This window comes from Maniola hyperantus, chromosome 19 (assembly GCF_902806685.2).
Source record: "Maniola hyperantus chromosome 19, iAphHyp1.2, whole genome shotgun sequence".
NCBI lineage: Eukaryota > Metazoa > Arthropoda > Insecta > Lepidoptera > Nymphalidae > Maniola > Maniola hyperantus.
Window position 1 is genome coordinate 11,682,721 of NC_048554.1, and position 12,250 is coordinate 11,694,970.

The 12,250-nt window shown below is 34.6% G+C and overlaps 1 protein-coding gene across 1 annotated transcript in view; it reads left to right on the forward strand.

Moving 5' to 3' along the window:
• The window catches only part of Snoo (Sno oncogene), a 103,547-nt gene extending 93,947 nt beyond the window's left edge, over nucleotides 1-9,600 (forward strand). The window contains exon 2 of the mRNA XM_034978986.2: nucleotides 1,790-9,600. Coding sequence (XP_034834877.1) covers nucleotides 1,790-2,308 — 519 coding nt within the window. The 3' untranslated portion in view covers nucleotides 2,309-9,600. The remainder of the gene's footprint in view (nucleotides 1-1,789) is intronic.
• Nucleotides 9,601-12,250: the final 2,650 nt, after the last annotated feature.

The following is a 12,250-nucleotide window of genomic DNA, read 5'->3' on the forward strand; positions in this document are numbered from 1 at the left end:
CTAATTTTCTAATTTTAACTAAGTCTAAATTTAACTAGTGTTAATTTTTTAGGGTTCCGTACCTCAAAAGGAAAAACGGAACCCTTATAGGATCACTTTGTTGTCTGTCTGTCTGTCTGTCTGTCTGTCTGTCTGTCTGTCTGTCTGTCTGTCTGTCTGTCCGTCTGTCTGTCAAGAAACCTACAGGGTACTTCCCGTTGACCTAGAATCATGAAATTTGGCAGGTAGATAGATCTTATAGCTGACATTTGGGGAAAAATCTGAAAACCGTGAAGTTAGGGTTAGATCACACGAAAAAAAATTAAATTATGGTCATGAACTAATAATTAGTATTTTCAACTTTCGAAATGAGTGACTATATCAAATGGGGTATCATATGAAAGGTCTTCACCTGTACATTCTAAAACAGATTTTTATTTATTTTATGCATCATAGTTTTTGAATTATCGTGCAAAATGTCGAAAAAATACGACTGTAGTACGGAACCCTCATTGCGCGAGCCTGACTCGCACTTGGCCGGTTTTTTCTCAGTAGGTATTCTCTGTGCGAAAGTATTCTCTATGGGCACTATTTTCACACCTGTAAGGAAATAATATTTTCTGGATGAAAACTATTTCAACGAGTGAGATCGAATCACGGATGAACCGCACATTATCAATACTAAAAGTACGAGTGTAGTTTTTTCTAATGATTACAGCGTAACTTTGCGTACTGAATACATTCTACATATCTCAAAATCAAACTCAAATCATTTATTCAGAATTGGTAAAATTATACGCTTCCTGATTGTCATAAATTTTTATTTGTAAGATGATATGATATAGTGGTGATAATTAATACGTACTTAAAACTTAAGCTACGAGGGTTCCAAACGCGCCCAGGTCTGAGAAGAGCCCAAAACAAACAACTATTTACCTAAACTTATTAGAACTATAACATAGCCGTAATTAAGTAACTCATTCCCAAGCTTGCTTATCATTCAAATAATCCTTTACAATTTATCTAATACATATTATATTATTTCTGTTCTATTAGATTCTAGGTATGTAACTCTACAACAAAATAATATTGTTATTGAGTTATGGGCAGATTACACCTACCGAGTAGTGAAGCGAGACAGTAAAATGTCACTCGGCCGAGACAGTGCTCTGGCTGAGAAATTGCGGCGAAATTGCACTCGTCAAGTGTTTATACCAACCGAGTACTCGGCCGAGGACACTGACTCGCCTCTGTACTCGGTAGGTGTAATCTGCCCATTATCGACACTACTACACAGTAAATTCACGCTTATCAGTAGACTTTCTCCTTGTCTCGGCGTCACAGTTTACGATTGCAACCCCGTGCCTTGACGTAGATATTTTCCTTCGTTGTACGAAACAAATATGTAACATAATATCTCAGGAACAAATAAGTGGATTAATATTAAGCAAATAACAATCTACAATGTAACTAGAATATTATAAATTTGTAAACAAAGACTATACAACTTAAATACATAATTAACGCCGTACTTACCTTTTTACATTAATCAAATTTTAGTTCTCTAAAAGTTTAGTTTAGTGTTATTAAAACTAAAATAAGGGCTAACTAAAATAAACCTTTTCACATAACGAATGATGATCGAATAATAGTTTTCACTTTTCAGTTCAGTAAAACCATTTTGACCCCAAATCATCAAATGAAATGACAAAAATATAAACGAAACTATGCTAGATGCATATTTATACCCTCCCAAGAAGTACCAAAATGCTGCGAAACAAATATTCAATACCTTTTTTCACAATTTCAGGTTGTGGAGGCGGTGGTATGCAAGCCTGAGCCAGCAGAGTCCCCTCCGAAGAAAGCCAGGAGTGAAGACTATAGCTACGCGATATATCTCGACCCCTATGCGCATCTGCGATACAGAACAGTACCTGCCTTCAGGCCCTGGGGAAAGAGAGAACCAGAGTTACAGCATCCAGAAAGAGTTGTCCGCGTGGCAGATTGCACTAGGTTCGAGCAAGACTTCCAGCCAAACGTAGCTTTAAAACCACTAACGCCCCCTGTAGATGACGTTACATCGTCTACGTCCCCTCCGCCCTCGGATCCAGAACTAACAGCGCGGCTGCTAGATGCAGAAGCCAGGTTGTCGGAAAGAGAACGACAACTGAACGAAAGAGAAGAGGAATTAGCGCGGCGTGAAGCGAACCTCCAGGAAAGAGAAAGAGAGATAGATAGAAGAGAGCGAGCGTTAGAAGAGAGGATAGAAACGAAGCAAGAACCGTTCTCTTCTTCTCCAGCCGAGGATCCCGAACGCCCGCCGTGTTGACCAACGCGAGTGATCGTCAGGTTACGATTCAAGTGAAAGTGATGAACGCTAAGACATTGCGTCTTCAGAGTACAAAATGGTGAAAAAATTGAGGTTTAGTAACGTGCCGCCGCGCCGTGTAAATACGCCTACGTTTAAAAAACTTTTTCAAATCTTTGATATATTATTATTGTTAATCTGTGACAGCTCTTGCGATGCGATGCGGTTTTATGAAACTTTATTGTCTATGGTTTGATTAAATTGAATTTACAGACGATGATGTTAAAGAATGCTGCTGGATACAGAATACAGATAGAAAAGTTGTACATATTATGTAATCATTGAAGTACAGTTTATTGAATTTATAAGTTTTTTTTACATAATTTACAGATTGACCTTGTAGTCTTTTTTAATGTGTGCCATTCTGAAGGTACTGCTGTTACCTTTTTTTGTATAACCTCATCTCTGCTTTTCAATAATAACATAATACTCACGTAATATAAATAAATAAAATAGTTTTTAAATCCTACAACCATAAGCATAATTTATACAGGGTTATTTTTAAGTTTTAACGTACGATTAGGTATTGTGTTTGCCTACCCTATAGGCTATATTATTTTTCTCTCTTGTTACCATTTAGAATACAGACAGTCATAAATTGATTCAATAGTCCATAGTGAAAAAACATTTAATATGTATGAAATAACTCTGTATAATAACCTCAGTTATACCAAATAACATAAAATAATAGTTTTTTTTGTTATTCACTTATCTATTTGCATAAATTCTTAACCATATGGCTTACCTCTGATGGTTGACGGATATTGGAACAGAGTTCACGAATCGAGATACTCTTGTTTATGATCAAAGAAAATAATGAAAAAATTGAATTTTGTAACAAATATTTGGAATTCTCGATGAATTCTCCGACAATGATGAATTGCAAATACATAATTGTTACACGTTACGATGTATATAAGCTAAATTCATGGTTCAAAGCCCTAGACAATGTCTTCGTTAAAGTAAATGCAGGTCGGCCTAAGAAATGTTTGTAAGTAAGCCCTATACAAAATAAAGAGTAAAATCGCTTAGAATAATATGTTTATTACAAAGCTGTCATAATATTAATTAAGGGTTATAAGACTTATAGCCCGTGTTCTACCTCATTGTATATAAAATATTTGGCTAAAATAAGAAAACGTAAGCTTTTCAAGGTTTCAGTACCTAATTTCGAGTCTGGACTTCGGAGCAATAATAATTGAAAAAAAAGAAAAAACAGTGTGCATAATCACTGCCTGAATAAATCTATTAGGTAATGATTTTTCTGTCTATATTCTATTGTAATGTAAAATTTTTACTAATATATTTTGAGAAAAACTCGGTTGTAAATCTTCGGCATTATGACATTTAGCCATAGTTTAACATCACAATTTAAAATGTTTTAAGTAGGCCAAAATGGAGTTTTAGCATTTTCTATTCTACTTTGATGGTTTTATCCAACTAAATACTATGTAGTTTTTCATAACCTTTGCCAGTAAGAGTGCATTTTTTTTGCAATCACGCAACATTTTTACGTACCTAATACGTAACTTTCTCGTTGCAAAATGCAACTTGTGATTTTCTTAGCTGTTTTTAGACGCCTTAATTTTGACATAATGTGATCATGATCAATGTGATCGTTAGGTGTTAAATTGTCCCTATTATTCACAGCCGATTCAATCGACTTAATTTTTGGTTAGTTAAATAATGGTTATGAATAACGGGACTATAGAAATGTAGATTGAGTCGCAATCGGTGAAATTTATCGAATTAAATTTTCGATTTTTTTATTGTTCTAATCTAATATGGTGGCTTTCGCGCCATTTTGATTTACCCGGTAATGTCCCGGACATAGATTATAGAAATGTGAAATGAAATTTCACTGTTTGGAAGTGACTGTTTTATATTTTGGCAAAGCTCAAACGTGTACATAGACAGTTTTTTTCTTCGATATATATAAATTCATTTCAGTGTGCTGTTAAGTTGTAGATCGTTAGTCGTTATATGGTATTTCATTTCTAGATAAGATTGTATCTCTAGTCAAGAGACTTTTCGAAAAAAAATTACCATTCTACTTTTTAATATATATTATTCTAATAGGTACCACAAACAAGTGTAATTTGAGTAACTTATTTTAAACAATAGAATTAGATTTACATAGGTATTGTATGCCCGTATGTGTAACATATAAGACGACATTATTATATATGATATTTATGAAACTTTTCTGTCAGTACCGTTACTGAATCACGTATTTTGGTGCTATAATAATTTTTGGCTTGGCTAACCTAGTGGTTAATTGTAAATATTATAATATAATTTGTTTATTTATTGGCAACTATGTTGTTTATGTAGCGGTTTTCAAAGGACAGTTGTTTTAATATATCGTTTTTTTCTACTTTATGTATGTTTTAGTTTTTTGAAATGGCTTAGCCATTTTTTTAACAAAGACAAAATAAATAAATGCAAGACTACAAGTGTATGAAAAGTGTACCTATTCGAATTTTGGCTTGTGTTACCAGCAACGTATGTTAAATGTTTTTATATGTAATATATATGTATAAATTATGTTTATATATATTATATATAATATATGTATAAACATTTAATGGACCTTGATTTTTCATTGTATAAAAGTTAACACGAAATTAAGTTTTTTAATTTCAATCAAAATTTAGTCGAATTATAAACGTCGCCAGATATAAGTAAAAGCAAGTTTTCAGAAAAAAATACTAGATATTATTATGCTCTTAGTTTTCCAACTACAATATATTCTGTTTGATATGCCGAAAAAGTGCACAGAGTAATAATGAATAGAGGTAAAAATGAAAGTAGACATACCTACTCTTTTTTGGTTTTTCAGCTAAAAAGTATTTATTTTGATATCTTTTCACTATTAAAATAAATGATTAATCCATATGTAGGGTATAACATATTTTTTTCGATAGAAAAGTTTGAATGTCCTCTCACTGTCTTCAAAAATGGTGCTAAAAGCAATGTCTCAAAATCGACGGTAAATTAGGTATGCTGTTCACTTTTATGGCTCCACTACTACGTACAAACAAACAAACCAAAACTAAACTAATTTTAATTTAGTGCATCTCTTTCTTTCCATTTTAGGGAAAAAGGGACAGTGTTTTATTTCGGTCACAGTAGTTGATTACTGGCATTCGACAATAACAAGTCAGGTGTCGACTAATTTGTACTAAACGTAAATTTAGTTTAATGTGGGTTTCTCTAAGTTTAGTTTGTCCGAATCGGAGCCAGTTTTAAATATAAATTTAAGGAGAGAAAATGTTATTTTATATTTATGCCAAGACTTGGTAGGTTGTATTAAAATCAAAATGACGTATTCTATTATTGATTTTAAAGGGTTAAGATTCGGGGAGCAGTGAAAGTGAAATCATTTATAAGGTGTGGAAAAATTTAGTTTCAAGTAAGCCAGCTAGGCGTCCTTTTTTAAAATTAAATAAATAAATACGGGTTATTATCCGATATAGGAATTCCTCTTTGATATGTAATTTAGAGGAAAGGTTTCTTTAGCACCTATTTTCTAACAAACTACCGCTGATAATTTTTTTTCGGGAATCTTTCCTAGTTCAGGATGAGAAGATTTTTAAACAACATTTTTTTTCGTTCGAATCGACGCCATATTTCCTTTTACTAAATTTATCTACATACCTTTCATAATGTCAGATTGATTTATTTTAGCTTTCCCGTTTAGATAAAAAATTAATTGTAGAGACAGTGAGAGTTCTATGTTTATGCTTACTTTATATAATATGGTACGACAACGTGAGCGAGTGTAAGGCTGTAATAACCATAAAAATAGATTAGGCGCCTAAAACCCCTGGCTAGAACCTTTTATCTACGTTTATAGGCAATCTACGATTTTTTACGAAAATGGTAGTAGGTTATTTCGTCACATAATCTCTACAACAATTATTTTATTGTTTTTTTCCCATGAATTATGAAAATACGTAAAAAATTGAGGACATCGTGTTTAACCTCTTTTTGAATTTGGTTACAAATGATGAAACTGAAATTATTTATTACTTATTTGAATTTTCCAAATATTTGTAGAAATAGAAATGAAATATTTTAAATTAAATTTTATTTTTTATTAATTAAGTATCATTGTAAATTAAATTTTAGTTAAATATTCTATATACTTTAATTCTACTATTTATTAATACTTTTTGAGTAATTGCAATCGAATAAATTAATAATAATTCTTTAAACGTTTCAGTTCACGTTACAAAATTAAAATTAAAAATATGCACCAAACTTAAATTTACTTATGTACTTCAGTTTGGATAAGACGTAAGAACTCTTTTAATTAAGGAGGTACTAGTTTTTGCCGCGACTTATTCCGCGTGGATTTAAGTTTTTTTTTAAGATTCTTGGATGATAGAGAAACCTACCTGCAAAATCTCAAGTTTTAAAGATACTTTTAGGATCCGTACCTCAAAAGGAAAAAAAGAACTCTTATAGGATCAGTCCGTTTTGTCTGTCTGTCTGTTTTCATTTAAAAGATAATTTTGTATTCTAATTTCAGTGTCAAACATACGATAAAGGATGTCTGCGTCGGGGTTTTAAGCGCATTCGGTGATTTGCCAGGGTATGACATACTCCTGTGATCTCAATGTGTGAATGATATTAACCTTTGTACGTTTTTGCTAAAGAAAACTGTGACAGTCGCAAAATATAGCCCTCTTTTTATTTTAGGTGCCGATTTAGATGGCATTTCTCTAAGCTAAATTTAGTTATTTTGCGTCTTTTCATTATAATGATTGTTAAAAATATGTTAGCCTATAAAATTACTCGTTCTAGAGAGTTCTTTTGAACTATTATTTTTGCCTTTTTAAAGGTACATTACATAATTTTCCAAACATTTATTTCTGGTCACTATTAACGGCGAATCACGAATATGTAAATGCACGGTCGGAAAAAGATGCAGCTTAAGGCTTGAGATCTACGAGTATAGAGCGTACCTACCTATTTTGACTTTGTTCAGACTTAGGACAGAGTTAAAAGAAGGCAGCTTTATGTAGCTCGTTTTAACTCGGTAAGATAGAGCCTAAGCAATGTCAGCACTTTCTTTAGATTAAGTTTAGAGAAAAACATCAAAATCAACGTCAAAGTCAACCTTCAAGGTTTATTTTAATGGAGACAAGAAAAATTACGCTGTTACTTAAAAAAAAATTATATGCCTGTAAATAGTTTGTATGCATAATAACACACAGACCGACACAGACTCAAAAAAGCGTTAAAGTTCTTAATTTTGAAAGGATATGGGATTGATTTATAAGTTTTAAGTTATTGATGGGTCTGATTAAAAAGAAAAATTACGGTTGCCTTTGAATCTATAAATTTATGATTAGGTACCTATATATTTTTTTACTTATTGTGGAATGTGAAAGTATTTGGGAGTATTTTTTTGGCAATACGGTGAATATAATATTATGTAAAACAATTTATTTAGCCTATCCCAGTGAAACTGGAAGGTACCTAATTCTTACTAAATCATGATTATTAATTGGAAATACGTTTTTCAGTGTCAGAGTTAAGTAAAAGTATTATATTTCGAATAATTTCTGTTATAAGTCCCGCAAATTGCGCGTGGCCTTTTTAGTGACGTCAGCACTAGACTGAAGTTTCGAGCTGATGGTATATTTTTATTTCGGCTGACGTCAAAATGACGCCATTTCGATTTTAATGAGACGTGGTTCCAGCGCAATAGCAATTTGCGGGACTTATAGTAGGTAAATGTTTACTTAATTTGTTTGTTTTGCATGCAAACAATTAATTTAAAAAAAATCCATAAGTTATTTAGTTTTAGGAATTATTAACAAAACTGAATGAGGTTAGTCTTGTGCCAATTGTTGATATTACTTTGAGATTGTGGTAATATGTAGCAATAAGTAAAAAATGCATAGGTACCTAATTCAATTTTTAACTTTTTCTTCATATATATAGCAATCAAAATTATTGTAAAACGTCATCTGTTTTAGTCTTTTACAGGCACGCGTAATTATAATTAATAATATTTATTATAATACAAGCTCAATAGCCCAGTAGGTACATCATGGAGATATTAGTTACTACCTATAACTATATATACCTATTATAAGTATTGGTTCTCAAAATAATAAATTCTTGCCACTGGTAGGTCTGCCACCTATCAATTTGCATTGTACACAAAAAATAACTAAATTATTATGATATGTTTATGTAAATGAACCAAGCACTAAAACTTTAAAACAAAATTTAGTTCAATATTTTTTCATCAAATACCTTTTTTTAATCTTGCCAGAATCAAGTCTGATGTTTTTTATGACTGTAAAAAAAAATGTTTTTGATTTTATACGCTGATAATTAAATCAGCAAAATAGTGCCTTGGCTCTGTCAACAGATGGCGTTACATATTTCGATTCCTCAATTTCACCGTAGGAACCCTACGTAGCTACGCTAAGTTTTGTTGTTTTAAAACTTCAATTTTCATTAGTTACTGGCTCTGAACTCCAGTGGGTTTAAATGTCATGAGTCAATGTAGTGCCATCCTTTTCACATGTTCTATATAGAATAGGATGGCCTGATTTTTAATCTTATTAAGAAAGTAGGAGGCTCTCTGCACGGTAGCTCCATGCTGTGCATGAGACCATTCAATTTCAATTCGCATTTCGCTTTTACGGGTGGGACTGTGAGACATACTCATGAGCGATCCCAATGCGCAAATGACGCAAAGCAACATTTGGGTAACGTTATTATTTTGCAAAACTATTTATTTATAAACATACCTACTAAAGACATTTAAAATTATTGTTGATTAAGGTATAATGCCTTCGAGTTCTTAGTTTTGTAATTTTGTAGTTTCTTTTTTATTTTACTTAACCACGAAGTTGCCTAAAAATGTGGCCTAATTTTTTTTAATTAACTTTATAACAAATAAACATTGGGGCCGATTCTCTTGAACACCATCTCTAAACTAAATTAACGGGTCTAAATCTAGTGCTATCCTTTACCGCAAGCAACATACCATTTTAGCATAGTACCATTTTAGCTTAGTTTAGAGAATGTGTACAGCGGAATTAGCTCTAATATCTGGCTTAGTTTTAGAACTAGAACGACAAAAAATAGAATTATCAGCGTAGTACGTTTGTATCCTTACCTTAATCCGTTGCATACAACAGAATTGGTACAAAGTACCAAAATTAAAAAAAATTGCGACTGTTTAATGTATGGTCTACATTAAAATGAAACTGTTTATGAACTGTGTGTGTTTATATCAGAATACCTACTTGCATTGCTTTTTCTTTGATTTTTGTTGGCGATATAGAAAGCATCCTACAAAGATGCCAACTGGCTGGCTGGTCTGAGTTTAAGTTTTAATATTATGTTTTAACGTCAATCAGCCGGTTATTTGTAATTTGTACGTAGTCTGAGATCTATAGAGCGTACAGTACGCGGCAGAAAATAATTTACATAATCCTTTAGAATGACATTTCGGCTTTGTAGAGCGTTGTCTCTGTCACTCATACCTACAGTGCGACAAGGCTCTCTTGGCATTTGAATGACATTGACAGGGGGGTGCTGTTGGAAAACAAAGGCTTAGAATATTCAAACAAGAACAAAGGGGACGCTTGACAGCAGCGTTAGTTCCAATTTTCGCCATGCGCCAAGATAGCCTTGTCGCACTGTATGTGACGTTTTGTCGGTCTCAAGGACAGAGACAATGCTCTACAAAACCGCTACCTCTTTCTAAAGGTCGATGTACATTACTTTCTGCCGCGTACTGTACCTACTCTGACTATGCTCAGACTTAAGTTTCAGTTAAAACGAGACAGATATGTTAGCGATATAACGCTGTCTCGTTTTAACAGTGTCTTATGTCTGTGCAAAGTCAAAGTTCGCTCTTTAGATCTCAGGCTGAAATCTATAGGGCGCACTTTGACAGTGCTCAGACTTAAGTTTGATTTAAAACGAGACCGATTTATGAGAGAGAGCTCTGTCTCGTTTGAACTCTGTATTAATATTATAAACGCGAAAGTGTGTCTGTCTCTCTGTCTGCTAGCCTTTCACGGCCCATCCGTTCAACCGATTTCGACGAAATTTGGTACACATATAGCTTGCATCCCGGGGAAGGACATAGGCTACTTTTTATCCCGGAAAATCAAAGAGTTTCCACGGGATTTTTGAAAACCTAATTCCACGCGGACGAAGTCGCGGGCATCAGCTAGTGACTAATAAGTCATGATGCAGTCAGTCTCAATAGCGTGGCAGATTTATCAAATCCATCACCATCGTCGATTGATAGACGTCCACTGTTGGACATGTCTCTTGTAGGGACTTCCAGTTTCATACGCCACGGTCTTACGCCGCAGTGGTTGGCGGGACTCGTTTGATGACATCTGTCCACTGTCCACCTAGTGGGGCCGTACGAGATGTTGTGGTAAGTACGATTTATAGATATGCATATCTAATACTTAGATTAATTTTATGTTCCGCTCATACCTAGTCATAGTCATAATACTTAATTATAGTATTGTTAAAACAATAGGATAGGTATCTACTTACGTACATTTCTCACCTTGAATTACTATTGTATAGTGGAACAAAAAATATGTTTGAGAAAAAGGATTTTATTTTTAAAATAATGTAGGTAGGTAGGTACCAGCCAGGTAACCTACCCGTGTGCCCGAGTGTTGCGGGTCCCTTTCGGGAAGAGCAAAGCTTGGGCCAGTGGACCCTGGTAACATGGTTAATAATTTTTCTTCATGGGATATTGTTAGCCATGGCTAATTGACCTGGCAGGGACGTGGTGTTTTCCGCGCGTCCCACTGAGTGTCCCGCGCAGAGGGCGCAGTAGATGCACCCATGGGGCATAGCCACAGGAGTTGGGGGTGTGGCTGTGATGAGTCATCACCCATTCAATCACTGGCTACCCCACCGGTTTCTCGCCTGTCTAGTTTGGTGACGGGCGAGGAAGATGTTAAGGATGGCGAACGTGGAGAGGGAATTGCCCTCCCCGCAAGCCCTAGCCCTCGGGAGGACCTGTGGATGATAAACACGGGGCGGCCCATCGCTCACAGTGTGGTCCTCGAGTTGGTTGGCGTGTTGTGGTTCCGGCATGCCTCTAACGGTGTTTGGGGACACGTAGTGCCCCAGTGGTGGGTCTGCTACAGCGGACATCCACTGGCGGAGTAACGAGGCGTTGTCGGTCCCTTGTGCTCCGTCGTTAGCGGTGGGATGGAACTTCGTGAGGTTTTTAGTCGGTAGGAGTCCGACATAACCATTGTGCCCGTGGCTGCTCGAGGCCAGTGGTATCCATGATGGATTTTCCTCACGAAAAAAGTAAGTCTGATATTTGTTTTGTACTTACCTATCAGCTAAAAATCAACCAAGTGCGAGTCTAGCTTTTACACGAAGGGCCAACCAAGCCTAACTAACGCTTTTTTTTTAATTTTCATGGCGCCATTTAGTAAATTTTTATTATTTGTTTGTTGTTATAGCGGCAATAGAAATACACATTCTATAAAAATTTCAACTCTACTTATGGTTCACGAGATACAATCCGCTACACACAGATGTACAGTAGGCCTGCCTAATGTAAATAAATTGGGCCAAAACGAATTTTTCATTAAAAAAAAATTGTGGAATTTGTTCATGAAACGATGACAGGTATCTAGATTCCGCGACAGGTTGAGATGGCAATCTGACTTAAAACCATAAATCATTTGATGATAAGATACCTAACTAATCTGATTGAGTTGAGACTTTGTACGTTGGAACTTGGGTACGTAACTTGGCAATCGGACACACACACACCGCCCAAACCGCGTTACAATTGTGTGTGCATAACAGAACATCTCGATTTATACAATAATTCATACCTTAACCCTCTAATTATCAGGTACATTACAA